Here is a 25,986-nt window from a genome sequence, read left to right on the forward strand (position 1 = left end):
CGGTCCAAGTTTGCTCTGTCCGTGAATGCTTTGGTTCTAGACGAAAAATACCTTCTTGCTGTACTATACGACCCTTCAACATAGTGCACCACTTTCACAAATGCGTAGAGCCGCCGAGCGCCACAACATGTGTTTAGCCTATCCCCTTGGTCTCATGCGACGAATGTCACTTCCCTCTCCAGGGCAACAGCGCAAGCAGAAGAGCCAAGGAAATACACACCTGCTTAAAACTTGCTGGCAAAGGTTGAGCGCTCCACTAGGATTAGTAGTGGTAGCCGCGGCAAACCATCGCGCTTCAAAATGGCTGAGACGTCAGCAAGACGTCAGACATCTAGTAGGACAATTGCTTTGGTTTCTTTCGAACGTGGTCGAAATCCTAACGAACATTACAACAGAACTTGGTACTTGGATAAATAATTCTTTTAGGAGCAAACGAAAACACACCAAGAAATAACCTGCACCCAGTAATATATGTCCAGCCTCATGCTGCGCTCACTCAAGTCTACAAAACCAACGAATGCCAAGGCAGTGGCATGTTACTCAGGGACATATCGGTCCGATACGAGGTTGGAATGGAGGCACTTATGCTCAGTAAGACAGCCCCACGTCTAGAACAGAACTCATCTGAGACCTGCGGCCTGGGCGTTCTCCAGACTATATACCTCATCTATCTGGTTTCCCTCCTCCCACTTCGCCAATGCTAATCATCGAGCCACAAGACTACCTTTCACACCTCATCCTATGGAATGCATTCCAGACCTGCGCGGCGGTGGGTAACAGCGTGCTCTTCATCGTTAACATTCTCAGCCGAAATACCACCAATCTGGTACTCCTCAATCTGACCCTCGCCTTCATCATTGCCTCGATTTCCTTCAGTATCCTTGCATGGTCAGGACACGCGCTAAATCAGCATCCACCTTTCGAAGTTTGTCTCTGGAGCGGTGTTATCGCGCTAAGCAATGTCCCGCTTATAGGCGCCTCCGCGTTGGCGCTCAGTTTAAAAGTTTGGGCAGGCGTTATGATGACGGGCTTTCCAGCCTGGCGCGGTTTTTACGAGCGGGTTAGCTGTACCCCATTAGTGCGTCACCTGCTACTGCAACGGCCTTCACTGAGATATTTCTTCTAGTTGTTGCTGCTGCCCATAGTGTCCGCGCTGCCTGTGTTCTGTGCTGGACTTGTGATAGGCCTCAAGGATCGGAGTATCGTTTATCGGGGCTCGCCAATGTACTGCGTTGTCAACAATACTCCGCTGTGCGTTTTTTTTTCAAGTGTGAATTGTTGTGTCTTATAATGTTCAATTAGACAGTACGCTTCCCTGGGTCTGGGTGCTGTGTATTCGTTGACATGCTTATGCTTTGCTATCGGGATTGTCATCCGCCTCCTCTACATGCGTTGGCGCATTTGTAGTATCCTAGACCACAGTGGGATCTCGTATTCGCTCATCTTGCGCACTTTGCTGTTTTCAGTGTTTGTGGGCGTTGCGGTTGTGTAAGTAAGTGTTCAACTCTCTTGAACCATAGACTCAACATTTTCAGAGCCAACATGGTCTCTTTTACATCGACTTTTGCTGAGGTCATGCCTGATGTCGTTTTTCTCTACCTGCGGCGTCGCAGCATTTCTCATCTTTGGCACTACCAAGGTCTGTCCCTGGTCATGGCTTTTCAACTTGGTCTCACCTTCCTCCTAGCCAATACTCAGCTTTATCTTCCGGTGCCGACGAGCAACTACCACCAGTGCTGTACCGTCATTACCAACGTCAATGCCGTCCTCGTGCTCAGCCGCGTGGCGACCTCCCCGTCCAGCCCCACCGGTGTCGATTAGCGACTCCCTTGAAAAACCGGTTTTCAGTCATCAAAAACGCCCCACTGTAACCCAAAGCGACGATTCTGAGTCCACAGTAGCGGCTTGTGATTTGAACGAACCGGAGAGCGCGAAAATTCACCAGGGATTCGGGCGACAAGGCTGAATTTTCTGAACCGACCACATGGTTGTAACTTGTAAGATTTTTGTGTACTGGTACTTGTAGTTAGCCGGATGAATCAAATAAATTCTGTGCAGCATCGGTTGGATGAAAGTTGAGAGCCCCTCAGCCGGCAGGTCAAGTGTATCTCTGCCGCAAGAAATGGTTTTTTGTCGGAAGGCTCCGCGGACGGAAGTAAATCTTTAACCAGAGGGTTGCTTAGTCACAAAATATGGCACGTCATGCTTTTGCGCTGTCTTCGATGGCTTCGCGCCAAGGTTGTACAACGAGCCGAGCGTTTGCTGCTTCATGTCCTTGCCGCCGGGCCTATTCCCAAACATGTCGCGTTTGTCATGGATGGCAATCGCCGCTACGCCCGTATGAACCACAAAGCGATCTCACAGGGCCACAGCGACGGGTTTCTGACTCTGCGACGCGTATGTCGTCTGTTTCTAAACTAAAGCGTGCCTGACACTGCGTTGGAAGCTTCTTGAAGCGTGTCTCCGCCTCGAAATCCGATGTGTTTCTGTCTACGCGTTTGCAATGGACAACTTTCGGCGGTCGCCAGAAGAAATAGACCATCTCATGCACTTGGCCCACGACAAACTGAGGGAGCTGTCCCAACATGGGTGTGTGTCGTATGAAAGTCTCCCAATTTCTTGGCCTGAAAACTCGAACAGTGATATTCTCGAGCAGTATGGCGTGCGATTAAACGTGTTGGGCAAAACTTCGCTGTTACCAGAATACGTGCAAGAAGCCATCCGACACGTCGAGAGCATCACCCGGAATAACGACAGATGTGTCTTTTCTACACCGGTCTCTGCACGAAAGGCTGAACTGGTCGTTACAGCGATCCTCAATATCCACATGTCCTATTCTGCCCAGGATGAAATCGCCACGGCCGTAGAGTCTGCTATTCACATTTCTTTGGACAACCCATCCGATATGTGAGAGCTGCGCTACTCGTTTGGACCACGATTGACCAAATAACAGCCACATTACCGAAAAAGATGTCGAGGACCAACTCTTCACGTCGTTGTCCAGGAGCCCACCACTTGAAGTGCTTGTGCGAACCAGCGGGGTAAAGCGTCTGAGCGACTATCTGTTGTGGCAGGTGCGTTCCACGTTCTCCTTCCGTCGTGCTTTCCACAACCCTGTCCAGTGCAATGAAAACACGCAAATACACTTCGTGTCGGCCTACTGGCCGGACTTTGGGTTGTGGGACTTTGTGCCAATCGTCTTGAACTATCAGCGCAAAGCTTGGGGCAAGTAGACTTGCTTGTGCCTTGCTTTACTTTATTTTTTGCTAATCGAAGGACAATGTTACCCCTATCTCGACATACCAACTTGTTTTTTTTTCTGATACTCCTTATCGAAACCAAAATAATCGTCCGCTGCCCTTTCTGTTGGTGCCCTCTCCTCATAGGCTTATCTTATGTTGCTCCTAACAATTATTTCGTCGCACCACTCGCTGTTTTGCGGATCTCTGGCTCCAGAGGAAACCGCTGAGCATTTGCGGCCACCGAATACAGCAGGGCCCATGTCTTCTCAAGCGGTTTTGGAGTTTTCCACGCAAGCTCATCGTTGCGGAGCCAGAGGCGAACAAGATGGCGTCTATTATTTCTCTTCAACCACACACACGAGGGACATCGGGAACAAAACTCACGTGTGCTCAGGATCGTCGACAAAGGCATCGCGGGCGTGGAGCAGCCCCATGCTGTTGATGTATTGGATGTCCCCTTTCTGGAAGTTGAGTCCCAGCGAGTGCTTTTCTGCGAGGAAATGCAGCATGTCCAGTGCTTCCGCTTGCGCTTCTGAGATGGGGGGAATATTGGTGCTGCGAATCTGCTCGCCGTAGCCGGTAAAATGACGGCGCGAGTACTGGATTACAATATGGCCATCTTCGTTGTACAGCACCGGCCGTTCGGTATAAGGTGGGTCACCACCGAAACTTCAGAGCGCGAATCAGCAAAATGGAGTTAAACCTGAGAAACACATACCGATCGAGAGGCCAGTTATCTTTCAGAACATGGATCAAGTCTGGTCGTGTCTTGGCAATCTCGTTGTAGATAAAACCGCTGCTTGCGAGACGGGAAACCCCACCAGAGGCCGACTGTTGAATGCTGAGGAGGGCAATGAGATCGCCAATATCGGTGTGGAAGACTTGTTTGTCGGTGGTATACGCTGCATTACCAAGTACTCCTTTGTGGCTGGTGCGCAGGTCTTTGATGTGGGCGAGGACTGCGTTGGTGGCGTCCTGCCTTCCACGCCCAGACCCAACGTGAGATGAAAGTCCTGCTACAAATGAGATCAGGGTGAGCAGACAACGGAGGCTCCCGACCGGCATAAACGATAGCCAAGTCTTTGCGCGAGTATTTGTCGATGGGAATTTCGCGCAACACAAAGAAGCCACGACCGTTATACAACGCGTCAGCGAGTTTCCAGAGTTCCGCCGAAAGAGTGGGGAGTGGGAACGTTTCGCGACTGATGAATCCCATTGGTTTATCAAGGCCTTGGAATAGCGTCAGTAGGAATGAAAGATTATCAGACTGGGCAACCCACTGTTGAAATGCGCCAGAGCTCCGTCTATCTCATTGAGTTGGGTCTGCGAGAGGTTGTAGACCCATTGAGATTCGTCTGTCCAGTCTTTGCCCTCCCAGACGATTGGGCCATCGACACGGTCAGGAAAATTGGCAGGGAGAGGCTGCTGAGGTAGCGATGGGTCTTCTGCAAGACGACGAGCAGTCCGGGCACGGAATTTCTTTGCGTCTGGATGATACGAGATATCTGGCTGCTTGGGGCCTTCAGTGGCGGTCATGAGGAAATATTATCACGAAGCAGATCCAGTTAGACGCTTTTTAAGCACCAACATGGGTGAGAAGGAAGTTGCACCTTGCCCAAAGGGAAGAGTCACATTCGCACAGATAGTGGAACAGCAGGCCCAGTCTGATAGTGTACATTATTACATGGCCTGAGCGAAATCAATCACCATTCCATGCCAAGAAATGAAGGGACATACGGATATTTCTAATGAACTCAAATGTCCATGTCTTCTTGGTCTGGCTCAAAAAAAACAACAGGTCCGGACCCTTCACCACCACTTTTTGTTGCTGGCCGAGGTTTGGCTACTTTAGACTTTGTTTTAACCTCTGGGCCATGGCCATCGCCAATCCGAATGACCACCAGCAAAGTTGACTTTCCACGGGTGTTGTACTGGACATCATCCTCTTCGTTGTCCGGATTTATCTCATCTTGGACGTGGACGGTATTAGTCGAAACTTCGGTATGCAACTCAGAAGGTGAGAACGGGAGAATGGGTGGTAATGCAACTGAGAGTTGGAGAAGATGTGGTATCGCTGCACCCATCGCACTGAGATGAAGGGTTTTGTAACTTGCTGTTCATCAAGAAAAGGACGAATGACGCGTCGAGAAAACGAACCCATCCTCAAGAATGACTTTCTTGCATCGTCGTAGATAAGCGGCTAGTGGTGTTTTGCGCGTTATGCAGATCATATTTTTTCCTTCTTTGTGAGCTGATCTCGGACCCGTTGCAGAGACAGAAGTTGGTACAGTTGGAAACGGGCGAGGAGGGGCAAGTTTGGTGATGTTTGGGCGACGCAGAACCGCATCATTTGACTCGGGAACAGGAGCGTCGGTGCGGACGCGCTTTCGGGCGGTCGGTTGCGAGTCAGGATGAGCGCGTTTCATAAGTGCAAGGCAGCGTGACCACTACGTGTGACACACAATTTCCCAGCCTTTGCCTCGATTTTTCAGGACGACATGAGCCAGCCCGATGCTGCTGAGCAAAATATCCAGATGTGGAAGGTCAAGAAGCTCATTAAGAGCCTTGACTCGGCCAGGGGGTATGTTGGTCGTCTTCATGTCTTTTCTTCATTCTCATCGACCTCTTCAGTGCCGGCACTTCGATGATCAGTCTCATCTTGCCTCCCAAGGTACCTTTTACCTCCCAATCTCAATCCGATGTCCAATCTATATAGGACCAAATCTCCCGAGCGTCTGCGATGTTGACGCAGGAGTACGGGACAGCCTCCAACATCAAGTCTCGCGTGAATCGACTTTCTGTCCTTGCTGCAATCACCAGTACCCAGCAGCGTCTCAAGCTATACAACAGAGTTCCTCCAAATGGTCTAGTCCTGTTTGTAGGCACCATCCTCACCGATGAAGGCAAGGAAAAGAAAGTGTCTTTTGACTTCGAACCGCACAAGCCCATAAATACGTATGAATTTATTTACTCTCTTTGCATATCGGACTAATCGTCAACTAGCTCTCTCTACCTTTGCGACAATAAATTCCACACTGAAGCCCTGTCGGAACTCCTCGAATCTGATTCCCGATTCGGATTCATCGTCATGGACGGAAACGGCACTCTTTTCGGCACTTTGGCTGGCAACACCCGCGAGGTGCTCCATAAATTCACCGTCGACCTCCCCAAGAAACACGGCCGTGGTGGTCAGTCAGCTCTTCGTTTCTCTCGTCTCCGTGACGAGAAGCGCCACAATTATGTCCGCAAAGTCGCCGAGCTTGCGGTCCAGAACTTCATTTCCAACGACAAGGTCAACGTTACCGGGCTCATTCTCGCAGGAAGTGCAGATTTCAAGACTGAGCTTGGCCAGAGCGACATGTTTGACCCACGTCTGGCAGCAAAGGTCATCAAGGTCGTTGATGTGAGTTATGGCGGGGAGAACGGATTTAATCAGGTACGTCATGCTTCCCGCACCTCCATCCGAGTCTAAACTTCTCTCCAGGCTATTGAGCTGGCAGCGGATGCCCTCGCCAACGTCAAGTTTGTCCAGGAGAAAAAGCTTATACAAAAGTACTTCGACGAGATCAGCCAGGATACTGGCAAATATTGTTTCGGTATCGATGACACCCTGAAGGCCCTCGATCTCGGTGCCGTTGAGACCCTGGTTGTCTGGGAGAATCTTGACATCACGCGCTACACTCTCCGCAACGCAGCTGGCGGTATGATAGTGTTGTTCACCTCATTGCTCCAACACTGATCATCTCATCAGAGGAAATAATCGTCCACGCCAACAAGGAGCAAGATAAAGACAGAGAGAAATTTATCGACAAGTCGACAGGCCTAGAGATGGAACAATCTGCTGAGCCACAAGCGCTCCTCGAATGGTTCGCAGAGAAGTACAAGGAGTTCGGTGCTGCACTCGAGTTTGTCACCAACCGATCGCAAGAAGGCGCGCAATTCGTCAAAGGGTTCGGTGGAATTGGCGGACTTTTGCGTTACAAAGTCGATTTCACAACGCTCATGCCCGACGAAGAAGACGAGTTCTACGACAGTGATGAGGATGTCCTTTGACGTTACTGTTCTGGGCTCATCAGAGGCCCATCTGGTCGGGGCACGCCAGGTGGGGTGGGGGGAGGGGAGGGTGTTGGAGGAAGTGAGAGAGAAGGTTGCGATGGAGGTCTGTCCCGAGCGAAAACTCCACTTCATAAAGCGGGAGGAACTGATTGCGGCATTCAACGCTCTTCGCGTCAGTGTCGCTGCACGTAAAAGGAAATTGTAAACATTTTTTGTCTTCCATCCAGGGTATGTCTTCGCTTTCGACAGTCGTCAGTCGAACTCACACCTGATAGGGATTCGATGGAGCCCGTAGTAAACATATCTATATGCAGTGTTGTACCACCGTACATAAGTCAGAATAACACGGTCTCTGGTGCCTAAACAAGGTCAATCAGCATGAAGAGTTGAAGCAAAATAGACGTACTATTCCCCTCGTTTCGAATGCTAGCCAATCGCCTGTCCCAGTCGGCAGCAACCCCATAGACCGACATTTCCAAAGTCCGACCGCAAGCGTTAAGATGTTGCACAGGATAAATAGAGTCTTCTGGCCAATCAGGGTCGTGAACGACTTGGGATTCGAGGCCGTGGTCGGGGCAAACTGGGCGAATGCTGGCCAAGTCAGTCAGCCCAGAAGAATGGGCAGTGCAGCCACGCACCCTCGTTCATTCCAGCGATGTTCTTGAATGGACTGAGAAGCAACATGAAGACGATCCCCATGCTGAATATCTGCACTCCGCTGCCCGACATGTACAGCATAAACGCCTGCATTGGAAGCTGCTTCGCCGGCCCCAGGGCGAAGTCGATGGCCCGCTTCTCTTTGAGGGTGTTGTATGACTCAGGAGACCGGACAGCAGCGGCTTTGCCGGTGCTTTTGGACTCGATGGAAGTGAGTTGCGCAATTGGTGCAATCAACGCCGCGTACCGACGTGGCCTTGGAAAAGCCTGGCGGGGGAGGTAGATTCCGCCATCTGGAAGGGGTGTGAGTGGGCAAAGAAGAGGGGGACTGCGTAACTGACCGCGACGCGCTTTCCAGAGTGGAATACGGGAGAGACATGAGTGATCGCACGTGACGCTGATAATGGACGCAATCTTGAGCTCAGGTAAAATCAGTACAGTTTATGCTACATAGCGCGTAATTATATATAGATTTCTATGCCAATCCATGTTCCGAAAGAGCTCTCACCAGCTTCCGACGCATTGTCTTTATCTTTGACCTGGACTTTATTTTGGGTGTCGATGGGGGAGTGAGTGGCGCTGGGGAAGGAGGAGGAAGTAATGGAGGCTCTAGCGGCTCAGGTGTTGGTGGTAGTGGTACTGAAGAGAGCTTAGGCGTTGGGGGAAGCGGTGGGGGCTCCTCGACTTCTTCGGGGACCAAAGGAAGCGAGGGAGATGAAGCAAGTTGAGGCGAGAATACGAGCAGGGGGGTGTAGCTGGATGCCGGAGACACTGGATTGGACGGGGGAGGGAAGTCTCGCGCATGCCATGTACTTGGTAAGAGTGCTGGTGGAAACAGCCATGTTGCGGTCAGGATCACACCGTGCCCTTCAAGTATATTGAGCGCTGTTTCCAAGCCAGATTACTGCATACCTTTGTCGAAGCTTCTGATAGTGCCCCAGCTCCATGATATAAATGTCCCAAGATAGCTGACGAGAGGAACAAGTCGCTGGAGAAGCAGCATTGCCGGTTGAAGTGGGGGCGGAAACGCAGTGATCGGTAAGTTTGAGAAAAACCATGTTAGGGCACTGGTAAGGATGGTTGTTTGTCGTGCGGCTTCTACAGACTGGTCATCGAGTATCTCCAATACAGGGGGCGGAAGGTATCTAGATATTATTAGCAAACTTGAAAGAGCTTGATGACTGCGCCAGACATTCGATAGCCCCACCACATTGTTTCGAACGACAACTGGGTCGTCGATGGAACCCATATACGACGCACAGCTACACTTTCTGGTGAAGATGTTATAGAACTTGTCTCTATAGAAAGAACGGTTGGTGATGGTCGGGGAGTGGCATCCGGTTCAGCGGGTGGTGAGGCCCCAAAGCCTGTAAAAGGCCAAACAAGGGGTAGAAATGAGAACCAGCCTGAGGAAGGTGGGCTTGCAGGTACAGGAACAATCTCCATTTCAGCCAATTCGACCACGGAGTCGGTTGTTGGGATGAGTGGGGAGTACATCATGACACTGGAGCGGTCTGAATCCACATGAAGCTGGGGAGAGAACTCCTCAAGCATACTCCAAACGCTCTGACGACGCGAATCGACGCCGTTCATAATCGCGGGGTCGGAGAGTAGTGAAATGAGTTCGGGATCCTGGATTGGTGTTGCGTCAGGAGGGGGAATTGGACGGCCGTTGTTGCGCGATGGAGAGGGTACATCGGATTCACGAGAAATGCGCTGTTGAAAAGGCTGAGAGGCGAAGATGGTTCGTATTCGTCGCGTTAATGTGTCGATACCGGAGGTCATGACTTACAAGCGCGTGGGCACGTGCATCATTGATCTAGCGCTTAAGCTTGTCCTCGACGCCCACTTTCATCTTGTCCGCTTCAAGACCATGCCCCAGGATGGTGCATTTCCGCCAAGCGGACTCAAAAATGGGCGTGTGACGCGGTTTGATACTAGGAGGTACATTTGATCTCAAACTCCCAGCCCTCGTCCACCCCCATGGCCAATATCTCCTCCATCCCAATCGAGCTTACGCAGCGAATCATGATAGAGACGCTTGCTGCCTCACTGGCACCCGGTGATGCACCCCTCCCTCTTCCAGAAAAATTCCCGCTGCTCTTCACCCAAATTTCCACCGCATGGCGAAACATCAGCCTAAACACACCTCAACTCTGGGCCGCGATTAAGATGGATAAGGACACCAAGCACGTGCCCGCACAAGTGATAGTCCAGTGGGCCTCTCGCGCGGAAACTCTTCCGCTAACAATCGTGCTCGATGAATGGCGCCAACAGCGCGGCGCTCAGCTCCTATCTGCGAGTATGCAGTTCTGCGGTAGATGGCAGTATATTCATCTGCGTCTCGACTTTGATGCATTTACGGCGCTGGTTGCACACAATGGATCCTTTCCTCTCCTGCAAAACCTCATGCTGTCCATGACATCTAGGGTATGGGTGGGCGAAAAGATCCTACGGATAAACGCCCCCCCTCTTGCGCAAGCTGGACTTGAGGGCATTCCCCGACCTTTCCGTTGAAACTGCCTCTCCAATCTGGCAGCAGTTGACGACGCTCCAGATGGAAGTACACGATGAGCTTGAAGGACTGGCGGCCTTGCAACGTTGCATTAATTTGCAGGAGCTGCATTTAGCGCTCATCGTTCATCGACAGACTTTACCCTCGATGGCTCCAATTTTACTTCCTGCGCTGCGGTTTCTCGACAACATGGGCATGACCATCTTGCCGTTCGTCACCGCTCCTAACCTTGTACACCTCGGCTTGTGGGGCCCAGGATTCGGTCCAGCAAGCGAGATGGAACAACTCCTTCATGACCTAAGGGAATTGGTGACACGTTCCTCGTGCACAATAACCCGCCTCATGTTCCGCTTCCCTCCCAGCGTTACCACGGTTCAGCTCCAAACACTTCTAGAAATCATGCCATCAGTCGTCGACCTACACATTGTTGTCCACTTTGCAAAGCTGCAAGAAATCAGCACCGTCCTGCGAAATAACGATGTTTTGCCGCGGCTCAGGATATTGCGCCTCATGTATGGTCCCAGACAGGAAGCCTCGGATTCATCGTTCCAACCCCTGGTGGATCTTTTGCAGCTGCGAAGACAGGATGCGGAAGGGCGGGTTACTTTGGAGGAGTTCTACATGAACAAAGACCCTCAAGGGCACCCAGATGAGCCCTCTGTGGTCCCGGCCACCGTGCAAGCAGAGCTACTTGCGCTTGGAAACCAGGGTTTGCGTGTCGAGCTTGATCTCGTGTGAAGGGGACCAGGGCTTGGATCTGTAAAATAAGAAATGTACATTTGGACTATCTAAAGGGAGTCTGAACTTGTGCATATAGGAACTCTCCAGCGGCTCATAACTTGAAAGTCTTGAATGCGCTTGTCCAAGACGTCCTAAATGTCATGACTTGCAAGCGCGCGGGCACGTGCATCACTGATCTAACGCTTGTCCTCGACGCCCACCTTCATATTGTCCGCTTGGCCAGTCTACAGCCTCTTAAAAGAGTCGTATATCGCGTCTCATAGTACGCTTGAATACTTACGCCCCATTGCCAATGATTTCAAGACTCCAATCTTGGATAAGTAATTACTGGTCGGCTGTGTGGTCAAGGTTACATAACCTGTGTACTTAAGTATTATTATGTTCGAAACTAATATTTGCCTGTAGAGGTGGGAACGCGTCGTTACGTTCCCAAGCGCTGACGACTCGGAGTACTCCTCCCGCTTGGTTAAAGACCGACTTTTTCGTAGAAACAGTGTGTATCTTTGGCGCGTTCTAGCTCGTCACGACGTGACAGCTTTCCTTCAAACTCTCACCTTCCACGCAACCCTGGTGGCTATGCCCACCCAGGCGCCTTCAGAGGACGAGAATCTTGATGATTTCCCATCTTTGGCGTCGCTTTTGGGTATCAAGGATAGTCTTCGCCTTAGACGAGACCCCATTGGCATTCGTCAACGGCCACATATCATTCTAAAACGCGTGGAAGAGTCGGACACCTCAAGCGACGATAGCGACGAACCTCATAGCGACACCGTCCAGTTCAGAATCTACACAGCCAAGCATCTAAACCTAAAACCCGGCCGAGAATTGCTCTTGACTGTAGAATCACTTGACGAAAAGTTTGAAGACCAACTTTTCACTTTTGAGGGGACCCTTGATGCCTCTAGCGACTCGGATGACTCCGACGCTGAGAATACCACTCAAGTAGAAGAAGAGCCTCTAATCCCGGACGGAGAAGATGATACTGTGCTCCCATGTGCAACCATGCCTCCCAAAATGCGCCGTAGAGAATGGATGAACAAAGACCCGATCGCACCTGGTAAGTTTCTCGTTTTTATTCACGTCGCGGCGCTTTCATCATTGTTCGGAAGTACCTGTGAAGCAATCGGCAGCCTACGCATCCGCTGGAGTGCAAACAACCCAAGCAACCCCCATCCACCGGTGTTTAGCATCTATTGCTGTGCAAGCAACACCCCCGATGCTCTCAGCTTCAACGCAGGCCACCCCTTCTTACGTGTCGAGTTCCGTTCAAGCTCGAATCGAAACACATTCCCAGAGCATTCAAACCACAACAGTGAGCTCGTCCACGGCACCTTCGAGTCGGTTTGCAAAGAGCCAAGAGCCATTATCCGCTTTGACTATCGATATTCCGACTTCTTCTCCTTCTGTGGACGACATGGAAATCTCGCCAGGCGATGCACTCGAAGAAGATTCGCTCGTCAAGTCGTCTCTTCTCACCTTCAAGTCGGTGAAAGAGGAGATTCTCGACGACGACATATCGTACTCTAGTCCCATAAACCCCACATCCGAGAACGGAAGTTCTTCTCCCCTCCTCCCCGCTTCATCAATATCCCACCCAATTTCGTCACCTGTCCCAGCCGTTGTTTCCACCTTGGATTCTGGACCTATCTTCCACAGACAACACACCGCTTTAACGGGCATCCCTCCGACGGAGCCCGCCTCGCTCAGACATGGATTCCCGCCTGCAAAGAAGATCCAAATTCATCCACATCCGCCGCCTGACGCTCCGCCGCCTCTTCCGAAGTTCAGTCTCATGATTCCTCGTGGAATACAGACCAAAGCGAAAATGAAAACGAAGCCAGAACCGGAAGTCACCGTCACAGCAGTCAATATCGCCGATGCGAAAGAAGCTATTGTCATCTCGACTGGGCCGTACTCGAACTGCCTCAATATCCGGCCATCTTCCATACATTCGCGCACAACTGGACCTACGACGACCGCTTCCTCACTGGCAGCTTCAAGCTCCAAGAAAAGATTGGTCATTAATAGTACTGGACCGCTCAGTGCACGGGTCAAAAAGACTGCGAATCAAGAGCCGAACAACGTCGATTGCGATAACACCACCATTGACAATAGTATTGATATCGGTATTGAAAGTCCAAGTTCGTCCTCGTCTGTTCCAGCTGCGAGCAGATGGCAACGCATCGAGGCAAGTCGGGAAGTTATAGGCGAAAATCTGAGGATCAAAAATAAGGTCTCTGAACCTCAATCGCGCCCTACAGTGCCTCGTTCAATGCTATTGCCAGAGGAATCCTCATCTCGTCTTACAAATGACATCAATGCCTCTCGTGAGCAAATCTAATTGAGCCGTGCGACTTGTAGATGTTCATTCAGAGCCAGTCTTGCCACAAATCTCACCCAATGGCAAGAAACGCAAAGGGGAGAATGAATCGGAACGCCAAGTCGCTTTTCCCCAATCGGAATCATCTTCGCTTTCTTTGAAATCTGGTGCATCTTTGACCCATTTCGTTGTGTGCGTTCTTGCTCAAATGATTTGTGTTGTAGCGCTCAAGCATCCCTTGCCTGCCCGGCCCCTAGACATTCCTTCTCTCTCGACATTGGAGCCGTCTCGGGTCATAAAGCGAGAGCGCTCGCCATCGCCCAATATTTGGACAGCGCCTGGCATTGTTCGCGTTCATAAACGCTCGAGAAAGGCTTCACGTTCGAAACGGAGGAATGCCTCACCTGGAAGGAGGCGCCGTGAAAGTGATTGTTGGACAGCACCAGATGTTGTCCGTCTGCAGCCCGCAGCATCAACTAGTGCTCGTCCAATTGATGTTGATTTGATTCCAGATCCTCAGCCAAGACGTGTAAAACGAGAAGAATCTCCATCACCAGGCCTTCCGGCCCCACAAGATACCTGCAGAAAACTCAAGCCAAGTCATACGGAAACCCTCGCTGGTGGACCCGGGGTTGTCAAGATAGTATTCAATTCGGATGGGTCAAAGACTGCAGTGCTATGTGGGCATTTCATTGACCTTCTCAATAGCTAATTCGTTGTGTCTAGGTCAAGACAATACTGTTCGTATTTGGGATTGTGTGGCCATGACTGAGATAGTTTGTTTGTCCCAATTTGCGAACGCGGAACTGGCGTGGCTAGAAAAGGACTTGGTTTCGCTTTCTCGAGATGGCGTCCTGCGTAAACTAGTGAAGAGGGTAAGTTAAACCCAGCTTACTCTCATCAGGGTTTTGAAGGGGCATAGGAACGAGGTTGGGACCGCATCCCCATCGTCTGCGTCAGTCCAGAGCAATACTCGCTAGACGATGAGCTGCGCCTCACGGTGCTTGGGGGTCGAATTGCGATATCTTGTCCTCGATTCGGAGTTAACGTTTGGATATGGAGTAAAGGTTCGATCTTCGCTTACCGACGATTGAAAGGACAAAGAGATGTATTCCAGGCTCTTGGGTTGCGCAACGATCTATTTCGAGAAAGAATATCACAGCGCTCAAGTTCATTGAAGGAGGTGATGCGTTGATTGGGGGGACTCTTGAGGGTGTTGTGTACGCTGGCCAAGTTGCTTTATTTGATTTGACTGTTTGCAGGTGGCATTGTGCGGTTCCTAATGGCATGCTCAAGGCGTATGCCTTCCTGCCATCCAAAATGTCAGCGTGGTGTTCGGCTGTCTAATTTCAACTGATTTGGACCCAGCACATCACTCTCCATCAATCCAAGATGCATGCAGGCATTGGCCTCGACAGCGGATGGGCCTGTTTGCGTGGTTGATCTCGGCCCGCAACAGACTCGCCGATTAAAATATGATTATTCGAGCTCGTCATTTGACGGACAGTTTGCTAGTGAGGGTAATGTTGTCATTTGTGGCTCCCGACAGGACTGTCTAGCGGTCTGGGATGCACAAAAGGAGAACCTATTAGTTTGTGAGATGGAATATGGGCATGGTAAGCTCGGTTTAGTTGGCACCTTTCACCGTCACTCACCGGCGCCCAAGATAACTTGATCCAAGTCGTGGCAGTGAGCCGCATTCCCCTTTTGCGATTATTGTACTCAGATGCTGTTAGACTTGCGATGGCCCGCGGGCCTGTGTCCTTGCAGGCACTCGCGATGGTCAATTATTGCGGTGGGATACTCCCAAACATCATTCCAGTGGCTGTGGGTAATATTTCAGGTTGGCGGCGTTAAGTTTTGACGACGGTTTCAGCGACTGTCTCGGTTCAAAAGCTGGGGAAATTTAGGTAGCTGAGACAAAAAATATTATCCCTTGAGTTAGCCTTTGCGTGTCGTGGGCGTACTTGCTATATTTTGCACCGTGTAACCAACCGACCAAACTTCGTGTTTTGATTCAAGCTCCACGTGATGACACATCAAACTCCAGAGCAGCTCCCTTCCTTCATCTTGCGACCGGCAGCGTGCTTGTTTCCTTGCATAAACCAGGCCGTTCTCGTTGCCTCGGTGAGTCCTACTCTCCTTCCTGCTACCTTTCCATCCACCCTGTTCCTTGTCGCCGTCTCCAAGCAAGTGCTGTCGTTTCTAACTGAGTTTTTACCTCTGATCTAGGCGCTCCGGACCACTGCTTCGTTTCCTGTGAGTGTCGCAGTCTGCCACCCCCACTTCCCAACCGCCCTCTATCCTCCCACTGCCGACGATCCAATCCTGACGTTACATCGTCACAGCTGTGACCCGACACCTCGACAACGACGACCACCTTCGTCTGACCATCGACTTGTCTTCCCGTCGGTATGCCTGTTGTCCGTTCACTGCCCACAACCAGCTTACGCAATCCACCGTTTGGCAGCCTCTTTCACACTCCTCGCATCACTCTTCGGAAACGGTCAACCACTCTTCGCCAACCTCTTCCAACCCCAAATCCCCCAAATTTTGACCCCAATGCAGACCATTAAATGCGTGGTATGTCTTCATTGACGCTACTTCTTGTATGTTCCCTAAAATTTCCCAAAGGTAGTCGGAGACGGAGCAGTCGGAAAAGTGCGCAGATTTGGTTGGATACCGGACGATGCTTGTTTCTAACTATGGGACCAACAGACTTGCTTGTTGATCTCTTATACGACAAACAAGTTCCCCAGCGAATATGTACCTACGGTGCGCGTCCTCCTGTTTCCCCCTTGTTTGGCAGCTCAATCTCTCCCCCAGGTATTTGACAACTATGCGGTGACGGTGATGATTGGAGATGACCCATACACTCTGGGGTTATTTGATACCGCTGGTGCGTTGAGTTATTCTCTCCATTGCATCTCGACTACATGCGCCAAACAGGCCAGGAGGATTATGATCGTCTGCGTCCGTTATCCTACCCCCAAACCGACGTCTTCCTCGTTTGCTTCAGCGTCACGTCACCCGCTTCATTCGAAAACGTCAAGGAGAAATGGTTCCCTGAAGTTCACCACCACTGCCCCGGCGTGCCTTGCCTCATTGTTGGCACTCAAGTCGATTTGCGGGATGACTCCCAAGTGATAGAGAAGCTGGCTAGGCAAAAGCAGCGTCCGGTCACAACCGAGCAAGGTGACCGACTTGCAAAGGAACTTGGAGCGGTCAAGTATGTTGAGTGTTCTGCTCTAACACAGAAGGGGTTGAAGAATGTCTTTGACGAGGTGCGTCATAGTCCCACGAAAACTTTCTTTTCTTATCTGATGTGTGTGCACCAGGCTATTGTTGCTGCTCTCGAGCCCCCCATGATCCGCAAGCCAAAAGTCAAGTGTGTTGTTGTCTAGACATACTTACTTCATGGTGGCTCTTCCCCCATCGCGGATTCCCTTTTCACGAATGCCGTTACGCCACGACAGCCCTATACTTACTCGGTATTGTCGTATATCACCCTTTTCTTTTGTCTGCTCTGTCCTAGTTAAATCCATATCTTCTGGTCTATGTTAAAGCCGTTGTTAGGTGGTTTAGTAGTCCGAGTCGCTCGGGTTGACTCGCTAGAATGTTGCTATTGACTTTTTCCCCAAAAACTAATCTGTTTATTTGCGACACGATGTGGAAAAAAAAAGGGACTTTCATGATTACAAAAGACAGAATCAATGCAAAGCTATGAGGGAGGGCCAATGTTCAGCTACCACCAGCGATGCGTATATTATATGGCACAGTCTATCGGGAAACCAAAGGGGATTGGTTGAGACGGGAATGAGGACGATATGTTCTGGGGGGCGGTCGCTTTAACGTCTGTAGCCCCTGCAGAAGCGATCAACACGCGTCAAGGACAAGGAGAATGATAAGTACTTGGATGGTTTGGGAAGCGCAGCATCGTCTCTCTTGGTGACACTAAAGAAGATAGCAGGTGTCATGAACATGGATCAAGGCAGGAGAGTTGTCGACATACCCACGGACGGCGTAGCCTGATGGCTTGGGGGAGCGACCGACACGAGCGGGGGTCTCTCCACGTTTTGCCTTGTATTGTTTGAGTGCCTTCTTGACGACGGCGCCATCGACCAGGACTGGGATGGGGGCAGCCACGGCCATGGAAAGGAAGAGGAACAGGGCAGTGAGGATGAGGATAGCTCTGGCGCCAGTCATCTTTCTGAAAGGACCTTTCACGCGAAGAGGACGAAAAGTGGTGGAAGAAGAAGCCAGACGGGTTATAAGGGACCATCTATCTGTGCCGAACGTAGGCCGCACGAATGGACAATCACCCTCGAACACAGCTGTCGAGCCGCAACATGTAAAGATTGTGTTGTCAGAGGCGAGTTAAGACCGTGCAACAAATATATATCCCCGAAGACAGAGACAGCGTTTTGACATGGAGAATTGTCGCGCGAAGTCGGCCCCAAAGCGGAGAGCAGGGTTGCGACTTGGTTCAAATCTTGATAATAAGTTCCAGTGATTGGAAAGATACTGAGCGGGGCGAGGTAGGATTTGAGAGGGTGGTTTGCGGCTGGGGATGTGCATTTGGCAGTGCAACCCAGGCATGTAGACAGTAATTCGGATTGCTGACTGGCCAAGAACATCGCGCAGACTAACTTGCTCAAGACTCATTTTCTTGCGCCATATTTGCGTTGATAGTAGGATAGTGCGGCAACAGGAGAAAGGGGGGGGCAGGAGAGCGGACAGCGCCAGATGTTGTTTTGATTCCGGCCATCTCTCTAGGTCGTCGCAGAAGTCAAGCGCGTTTTGAGCGAATCAACGTCACAAGTACCGTCACACATCTGTCTGCAACTCTCTTGTCGACCGGAGTCAACGAAAAGTTCGAGACGCCAGCTTGTGCCAGCATTGACTTCCTACCCGTCTACATAAGCTCTTTCTATGTCGCGTCCACAAGATGATAGGAACCAAGAGGCAACGGTCTACCTTGTGGGTGAAGTTGCTATTTGTATCCTTGAATCTAATATTTGAGTTTTTAGGGCAACCTCGATGAACGCTGTACCGACGCACTGGTATGGGAGTTGATGCTACAAGCGGGGCCCGTCGGTGAGTTGTCGCTATTGTGACGCGTGTTGAGCTCAAAAATAGCAGTCAATGTCCATCTTCCCAAGGATCGCGTTTCTATGGCGCACCAAGGCTACGGGTTTTGCGAGTTCTTAACAGAAGAGGATGCGGAATACGCGTGCAAGATAATGAACCAAATAAAACTATGGGGCAAACCGATTCGTGTTAATAAGGCAGGTTAAATTTTGTCTTCTTTGTTTCTGTCTTGGCTGACTCGTCTCCTAGGCCTCTTCTGATAAGAAACAACTCGATGTCGGCGCCAACTTGTTTATCGGGAATCTAGACGAGAATGTTGACGAGCGGCTGCTATACGACACTTTCAGTGCCTTCGGCATCATGGCATCTACTGCCAAGGTATGTTTTCATTCTTCTTGACTTCTGTACCTAGCTCATGTTGTCTAAGATTGCCCGCGACCCGTCCACTGGTACCTCAAAAGGCTATGGTTTCGTGTCCTACATAGATTTCGAGGCGTCTGACGCTGCTACCGAGGCTATGAATGGATCTTTCCTTATGAACAAAGCCATCACCGTTCAATACGCGTTCAAAAAGGACGGCAAAGGCGAGAGACATGGAACTGCCGCTGAGCGTCTCTTGGTCTCGCAAGCACGCAAGAACAATGCGATACCTGCTGGTCGGCCAATCGCGCCTCTTGGTTTCGGTCCCGTCCCAGCATATCAGTTCCAAGGTCAATTTGCTGGTGCCCTGGCTCAACCACCCCCCGCCTCCTGGATTCACGCAACAACAAACAATCTTACCCCCAATGCCCATGGGTGTTCCAGCTATGGGTGCACCAATGCCTCCTCCGATGGCTATGCCTGGAATGCCTATGATGCCTCCACCTCCGCAAAATATGCCAATATATCCTGGTACCGCCTTCCCTCCGCCTCCAGCTGGCTTTGCAACACCATTCCCTGGGCAAATGATGCCACCTCCGCCTCAGCCGCAATTCGGATAAGATAGTCGACTCGTGTACCCATATATCTCCCGTCTCCGAAATCAATTGGTGACTTGGTCTTTTTGTGCCAGCATACTGTCTCTTCTTTCGACAGATTTCTCTGATATTGCGCTGCTAGGGCCGTCGCAAAACCGACAGCAAGCACTTTTTGTTTGTGGCGTCATTCTCCAAGGACCAATGGATGTCCCTTGCATCGCCGCAAAGACATTTTTCCTCGGTGAAACGGAGAGAAGGTTGCGATATGCGCTGATAATCGGGCAGCTAAATGCGGCTCTTTTTATTGCGGTGTTTTTACAATGCTGCGACCGTGTGGTTTGTCGAGCGATTCGAGCTAACGCCGCTCGTCTCTCTGCTGCGACCTTGATTGGTCATTGTTGGTGCGACCCACGATCTCGCTGATGACGTCGCTTGACATGGTTTAAGTCTCTTCCTCGTCGTTCAATAATGATGAATGCAATTTCTCTACTTTCGTATCACCCCGGCTTGCGATCGTCTTGGACAGAGGCCAGCTTACCATTATCACAAAGGGCGAAAACTAGTCGCTCGCTTTGGCTTGCCTCTTGGTGATGAGAAAACTTCTTCGCTGAAGAAGCTTTCAATGTCATCGTCCGGGCCGGCGGAACCCGTCGTCATTCCCCCCGGTCTATTAATTAAGGAGGATAGGAGGAGATGGTGCGGGTGGTCTATTCGATATACTTGCAATCTCGGTTGTGTGTTCAGCTCATCTTGAGCGCATACGTATAGGAGGACCCGGCCCCCATGATAAGATGAATTCGGGCCTTGTCTTTCAAGACAACTAATCTTTCTGCCTAGTTATTGCTGACCGCACCCGCTATAGATCTCTATACTACTTTCTGTCAACACCGAGATCCGCCTTGGATTTACCTTTGATCCACCCCAGCAACAATGCGTTTTCGTCGTTCGCAATTCACTTATACTCCTTTGTCATCCGTTCATAAATTGACATTTGGACGAGATTACTCGACCTTGTGCAAACGTCGTCGTAGGTTTGGATCATTCATTGTCAACTGTCGAGCAAACATCCATTTACTTATTTATCAATACTGTTCTCAGTCAACGAGGCAGCTTGAAGGTTGTTCCGCTAGGTAGAATTGGCCTCCAAGTTGCCTTGAACACTTGCAAAATCCACAAGGTTCTTACAATTAGAGTTACAAGATCATCGTGAGCGCCAACGGAAGCAACAGAGTACGTACAGATTTTTAAATTTTTGCGGAGTTGCTCGGACCTGCCGTCTTTGATCGCATCATGAATTTAAGCTTTGTTTCATATCGAGAGATGCAAAGCTCTTGGCGCAGTTTTTTTGGTGGTACATAGACCGTGTAAGTCATATTACATTGGGACCATGATATTTATGACCTGAAAAAACTTGTAGAGACCAAGCTTGATGCGTCTGTGCACTCTGGGTCAACTTTGTCAACAGTCCGCACCGTCCTGGTCAGGCTGGTATTGATAGGCCCAACTGTCTCTTTTCCGAGTCGGATTTGATTGGCGAGAACGCCTCTTTCCCGTTGTTTCACCATCGGCTAATGAGTTCTATGTACTTAAGTACAAGGTTAGTTTTCTCTGCGTCAATTCTGTCTCTTCTCCGCCCCAGCAGCCATGGCACAAACCCGCAAGCCCTACCCCTTCCTCACATTGGACCCGATTGGTGTGGTTCCACACAGCAAGCACACTCTATTGACCCCACTCTCTGCGCCGGCGGGCGTCTTGAGCCGCTCTACTAGTATAACTCCAAGCATGTTGTCGCCCAGGCCCAGCAGTGCGATGAGGCCAAAAAGCCCTAGCAGCCCCGGCTTCACGCGTCTGATACATAAAGCGCGTTCGTTGACGTCTCTTGGTTCCAAAAAGGCGCGAAGACTCGATTTCGCCGTGGCGACGCGCATTCCACCAGAGTTGTGGATCCAAGTCTTCATGTACATCCCACTATACCTCCTTCCCTCCGTCACCCTCACATGCCGGACATTCCGCTCCCTCGCCCAACCATTGCTCTTTTCAACCATTTCCACGCATCCAGCGGCCCTTTCTTCCTTGGCCTTACGCGGGCCACAAACCTCCTCCAAGTACCGCAAGCGCATAATCGAGCGGAAGGATTTCTTCTTCTCTCCCCAGATTGCTCCCTCCGTATATGAATGCTGGATCTCTCCTCCCTTCCAAGAAGATGGCAGCGATGATCTTATTGACACCATCTTTGACTCCCTTTCCCTCCTGCCCAACCTCCGGATACTCAGCTGTCGATTCGTCCGGCTCACCCCACGCAGACTAATCATCCTCCAGAGGCTGAAATTGAGCACGATCAGGCTCGACGCGTGCTTTGGGGACATTGCGGACTTTGATGTTGCGCCCGCGGTGCCCATCCAAGCCGTCACGTTTAAATACCCCGAGAATGCCACGCAGGCCAGTCCATCCGGGCTGTTCCTCTCCCCGCGCCAGCTTGAATACCTCCACGCGACCACAACGGGTGTTCTGCCCACCCTCGCCAAGTCAGAGCCGTTCAGCAAGCTGCGCACCATCGAACTCCCCATCGAGTGCATTTCGTCAGATGCATTTATCCCAGCACTTGCCCGATGTCCGGTTGTTGACCATATAACATTGCACGTGCGCGACACGATCCCACACTCGCACCTCGAGTCCCTGCCCGAGGGAATACTCCCTCTCCTCGCTTCCTATCGCGGGCCGCATCATTTTGCGCCCGTCTTCCTCCGCAATCGCAAACCAAAAAGCGTCGAAATCTCCATCCACAGCAAACCAGCGCGGCTTGAGGCGTCGCTCAAGGGCATAGACTCGTCGCTAAAGTCCCTCGCTTTCCTGCTGGACGGCGCCGAGCTCCCCGCCACGCTTCTCGCCACAATCCACCGCCGCTTTCCGATGCTCAAGTCGCTTTGCGTGACCGAGCCTGCCCTCTCCTCCTCTGACATAAGCAGTACCCTTGCTGCCAGCCCGCCACACTACGCACTCGAGGAGCTCACGCTGCACATCCAGGGCCGCGACAAGTTCAACCTGTGGATCCCCCCAGACGAGGCCGCGGCAGATGCGGTCTCGTGCTTCAAAAAGACAGGCCCCGCGTTGCTCAAGACGTACCCGGGCTTGAAGGTTATCAGTCTGCTGCATGGCCAGGAGGGTGCACGCGTAATGTGGCGCCGCTCGACCGCAAGTGGTCTTTTTGTCCAAGTTTCCACATAGAATAAAAGTAGTGTACAATCAACGTCTTGTTACATGCTCACAACTTGAGGAGGCCCAACTCAATGGCCTTGATTTGCAACGCCTTGAGGAGATCAGTCGCGTTCATCCAAGTCTTGACAGACACACCAATTGCTTAGCATACGCCCGAGCAGTAAAGAATTCGCCTGCCGCAAACCATAGCTGGAAATACAGGTCAGAAATCCAAGTGCGACAGCAAATAGACTTGCGCCGGGATGCCCGCTCGGCCGGTAGACGCCCCTCAGCTCCCCCTCTTCATCGAGCCCCCAAACTGGGCTGGTCTGGTTGATAATGTCATGTCCAAATACGCCCCGCATCGTGTCGCGCATCGACTCGAACGATGTTCTGCAAAGTGTCAATTTTGGCGCAACGATTAAGCAGCCCAACTGACGCGAAAATCACCACATCGGCTTCGAGGCTGGAGCCGTCCGTGCAAATGACGTGCTCTCTCTCGAACCGCGCCAGTTCGACCCCTTGTTTCACCCGGACTTGGCCGTTCTTCATGAGCTCCGCGCAGCCCACATCATACCCTGAGAAAGCAGAAAGTAATCAGCAGAGGAACGACGCATATGCCAACCCACAATAGCCTCCGTAACCACTGTAGAACACCGTAAAGATGTCATCGTCCGTGCGGAGTTTGAAGCCCGCCGACTCGACTGCGCTGTGGAGGCCCTTGAAAGCCTCCAGTATCAGTGGTTTATTGGCGGTATACCTCCTCTTTATCAGCGGAACAGGCATGGCCATCAGCCGCAGGTCCGACACGTCTGTCGTCCGATGAGGGGGAAACAACTCGTCCGTGGCCTGTCTGACTGCCTCCACCGGCGACACAGAGCTCTCTGAGCGCTGGACCATCGTGACAGTTTGGGCCCCGTGGAAAACAAGGTCCTGGCAGATATCCACAGAAGTATTGCCTGCACCAACGACAACGACGCGTTTTCCAGCAAACGGCGCCCCCCCGCGGTAGTTGACGCAATGCAACGCGACCCCAGCAAATATGTCCTTGTTTTCGACATGTGGTGTGAATGGCGCGCCTAGTGCACCACAGACAATAACGTGGGCGGGCTCAAGTGTGACCAGTTCTCCGGCACGATCGATAACGATGGTCCAGCGACGAGAGGCGGTATCGTACGTTGGGCCAGGTAGCGGTCGCGAGTTTGTCCAAACGACAAGATCTTGTGTGGATGCATACTGCTCCAGCCAATCAGCTATCTTGTCACGGGGGGCGTAGATGGGCCATGTCGTCGGGAATGGCTGGTAAAGCACTTCTGGGTTGTAAGGAAAACAAAAATGCTGACAGGTAAGGAACGAACATTCTGAATATGCTTTTGCACTGTGCAGCGAGAGTGTTGGGTAGCGCTTGCGCCAATTATCTCCAACACGTTGGTTAGTTTCGACCACAAGCGTTGGGATGTTCATATGCGTCAATTGAGCAGCAAGGTTCAAGCCTGTTTGACCCGCTCCGACTGAGAAAAATGAGATTGGCCAATGCAGGCGACGTTGGACTCACTTATAACGACGTGGGGCGTCTTCTCGATGGCTTGGCGTCGCTCGCGGCGTATGTCTGTCCACGCAAGGGTGTGCCCTCCATAGACACCATTCTCACACAACCATTCCTCATGTCCAGTGATATTGTTGAGACGCATAAAGACCGAAACCGCTTGCCACGTGCATCCACTGACAGGAGCATCCGCCGCTGGTGCGAGGAAGACAAATCCCTGGCCAGGCCCGACTTGTTCAACATCAAAGGTGAACCCACTTGTGACAGCTTCTCCCATGGGCACAACGAAGCTGGTGTCTGCCCCACTGATGCTTGGCTTGAGGTCTGGGCAGGTGTCGAGTTGGATGTTGCGAATAGCTGAGGGAGAGTTGTTTGTTTTCAGATAATCGGCAATCTTCTCCCGACCCCCAAGACAGCGTCTATTCCAGGTGAAGGTGTTGATATCCCGGAGAAACCCGTTGGGTTGGAAGCATTCAGCGGAGGCTGAGGCGTCGCCGGAAGTAAGTGCTGTTGTAAAACCTTCGAGCCATGTCGCTGCGATGGATTGAGGGTCGATGTCGTTCAGCGGCATGATGAGAGGAGGGAAGGAAGCGAATTGACCACACAGTCAGACTCCAATTTGAACGATATGTAGCAGATTCCCATGCTATGTGTACTCTCTCCCCACTTGTACAGTCTGATGCATGGACGGCGAAGTTGAGAGCACATGTGTCAACACAGAGTTCACCCAGGAATGACGCGCGAGAGAAGAAAACCGAGTCCTTGCCACGGGATCCGGTTCACTGTCGCCGGGAACTAGAACACCTGAGAAGCGGGGATCCGGCAGCCAACTTGAAAGTTGCATTCGGTGTCTTGAGCAAGTGTTGCGATAGGATGTAGATTCTCATTTCTCAAATACGCGTCCTCGTAGATCGGTCGGGGTTATGGATGCTTTCCCCGAGTTCGGTTCATGTGCTATAGAGTGGCGCATTCGAGACAACCGTGCAGTGTTTTGAACAGAGAATGGATAGGGAGATGAATGTGGTTGAGTTATGCTGGTCGGATCAGCGATTGGTCAGTCCGGATCAATAGCTAAGGAGAGAACTTTGGTTGCAAAACTTGCGATGGTCAACTCCAGAGCTCTGACACAGTAATAGACATAGGATATTGAGCATCTAATTACTCCTGGGATTACATAAACAGCAAGACTGAGATATAATGGTCCAACAAGGCTAAGAAATAAACAAGTGTCCTTTGCCGATGCGCAAGGTATTCCACCTTGCTCGTCATCACTGTCGATGGATCGACTTCATCAAGTAGGCAACTAGATACGAGGAAGAAGCACTATGCCACCGTCATTTCATTGACACGGAAAGTAGGAGGCCACTCGTGACTACGGGCCATTTTTCAGTAGAACAGCGTCGTCGCGGGTTGTATTTATCAGCATTCGAGGGTGGATTTGAGTTGAGCAAGGTTCGGAGAGGTATGGGTCTTGAGAGAGAGCGGAAATAGCCTCAGCGCCTCAGCTTCCATAGCATTCTCAAGAAGAGCAGACAACTCGAAACTCGAATTTGATTTGTAGCTATTAAGCCATAACCTGACCGCGGGAGACAAATTTGTAGCCATTGCGCTGCGAAGAATAACGTTTCTCCTCGAGCAAGCCCTTCCGGTCAGAAGCATCTAAGTCG

At 51.2% G+C, this 25,986-nt stretch overlaps 9 protein-coding genes across 9 annotated transcripts; 6 read left to right on the forward strand and 3 right to left on the reverse strand.

The window, feature by feature from the left end:
- Window positions 1–533: 533 nt before the first annotated feature.
- On the forward strand, window positions 534–1,821 carry MIND_01002700 (uncharacterized protein; the record flags this gene model as incomplete). Its single annotated transcript, XM_037366628.1, has 6 exons — window positions 534–591; window positions 654–1,078; window positions 1,127–1,251; window positions 1,303–1,488; window positions 1,536–1,639; window positions 1,688–1,821. The coding sequence occupies 6 exons, from the start codon at window positions 534–536 to the stop codon at window positions 1,819–1,821; spliced, it is 1,032 nt and encodes a 343-aa protein (XP_037216022.1).
- Window positions 1,822–2,202: 381 nt separating this feature from the next.
- MIND_01002800 (Alkyl transferase) lies at window positions 2,203–3,233 on the forward strand (the record flags this gene model as incomplete). The annotated part of the gene is made up of 5 exons (XM_037366629.1): window positions 2,203–2,397; window positions 2,447–2,589; window positions 2,641–2,907; window positions 2,954–3,074; window positions 3,123–3,233. The coding sequence occupies 5 exons, from the start codon at window positions 2,203–2,205 to the stop codon at window positions 3,231–3,233; spliced, it is 837 nt and encodes a 278-aa protein (XP_037216023.1).
- Window positions 3,234–3,411: 178 nt separating this feature from the next.
- MIND_01002900 (Clavaminate synthase-like protein) lies at window positions 3,412–4,778 on the reverse strand (the record flags this gene model as incomplete). Its single annotated transcript, XM_037366630.1, has 5 exons — window positions 3,412–3,574; window positions 3,627–3,911; window positions 3,961–4,255; window positions 4,302–4,472; window positions 4,523–4,778. The coding sequence occupies 5 exons, from the start codon at window positions 4,776–4,778 to the stop codon at window positions 3,412–3,414; spliced, it is 1,170 nt and encodes a 389-aa protein (XP_037216024.1).
- A 218-nt stretch (window positions 4,779–4,996) lies between these two features.
- MIND_01003000 (uncharacterized protein) lies at window positions 4,997–5,668 on the reverse strand (the record flags this gene model as incomplete). Its single annotated transcript, XM_037366631.1, has 2 exons — window positions 4,997–5,351; window positions 5,400–5,668. 2 exons carry the CDS (start codon window positions 5,666–5,668, stop codon window positions 4,997–4,999), a joined length of 624 nt encoding a protein of 207 aa, XP_037216025.1.
- A 33-nt stretch (window positions 5,669–5,701) lies between these two features.
- Window positions 5,702–7,295, forward strand: MIND_01003100 (Peptide chain release factor erf subunit 1; the record flags this gene model as incomplete). Its single annotated transcript, XM_037366632.1, has 6 exons — window positions 5,702–5,823; window positions 5,874–5,913; window positions 5,959–6,197; window positions 6,246–6,678; window positions 6,727–6,943; window positions 6,994–7,295. The coding sequence occupies exons 1-6, from the start codon at window positions 5,741–5,743 to the stop codon at window positions 7,293–7,295; spliced, it is 1,314 nt and encodes a 437-aa protein (XP_037216026.1). The 5' UTR covers window positions 5,702–5,740.
- Window positions 7,296–9,938: 2,643 nt separating this feature from the next.
- Window positions 9,939–11,208, forward strand: MIND_01003300 (F-box domain-containing protein; the record flags this gene model as incomplete). Its single annotated transcript, XM_037366633.1, has 2 exons — window positions 9,939–10,385; window positions 10,438–11,208. 2 exons carry the CDS (start codon window positions 9,939–9,941, stop codon window positions 11,206–11,208), a joined length of 1,218 nt encoding a protein of 405 aa, XP_037216027.1.
- Window positions 11,209–11,664: 456 nt separating this feature from the next.
- MIND_01003400 (uncharacterized protein) lies at window positions 11,665–15,445 on the forward strand (the record flags this gene model as incomplete). Its single annotated transcript, XM_037366634.1, has 11 exons — window positions 11,665–12,268; window positions 12,321–13,538; window positions 13,591–14,211; window positions 14,258–14,406; window positions 14,454–14,598; window positions 14,649–14,751; window positions 14,794–14,853; window positions 14,900–15,147; window positions 15,198–15,220; window positions 15,268–15,358; window positions 15,408–15,445. Exons 1-11 carry the CDS (start codon window positions 11,788–11,790, stop codon window positions 15,443–15,445), a joined length of 3,177 nt encoding a protein of 1,058 aa, XP_037216028.1. The 5' UTR covers window positions 11,665–11,787.
- A 3,018-nt stretch (window positions 15,446–18,463) lies between these two features.
- Window positions 18,464–19,607, forward strand: MIND_01003600 (uncharacterized protein; the record flags this gene model as incomplete). The annotated part of the gene is made up of 5 exons (XM_037366635.1): window positions 18,464–18,511; window positions 18,562–18,628; window positions 18,674–18,819; window positions 18,872–19,000; window positions 19,050–19,607. The coding sequence occupies 5 exons, from the start codon at window positions 18,464–18,466 to the stop codon at window positions 19,605–19,607; spliced, it is 948 nt and encodes a 315-aa protein (XP_037216029.1).
- Window positions 19,608–22,840: 3,233 nt separating this feature from the next.
- On the reverse strand, window positions 22,841–24,890 carry MIND_01003700 (FAD/NAD-P-binding domain-containing protein; the record flags this gene model as incomplete). Its single annotated transcript, XM_037366636.1, has 7 exons — window positions 22,841–22,885; window positions 22,930–22,983; window positions 23,031–23,166; window positions 23,213–23,351; window positions 23,403–24,083; window positions 24,132–24,284; window positions 24,329–24,890. The coding sequence occupies 7 exons, from the start codon at window positions 24,888–24,890 to the stop codon at window positions 22,841–22,843; spliced, it is 1,770 nt and encodes a 589-aa protein (XP_037216030.1).
- Between the last annotated feature and the right edge of the window lie 1,096 nt (window positions 24,891–25,986).

The sequence above is a fragment of the Mycena indigotica genome (genome assembly GCF_014461135.1).
Source record: "Mycena indigotica strain 171206Taipei chromosome Unknown Mind.scaff0009, whole genome shotgun sequence".
NCBI classification, from domain to species: Eukaryota; Fungi; Basidiomycota; class Agaricomycetes; order Agaricales; family Mycenaceae; genus Mycena; species Mycena indigotica.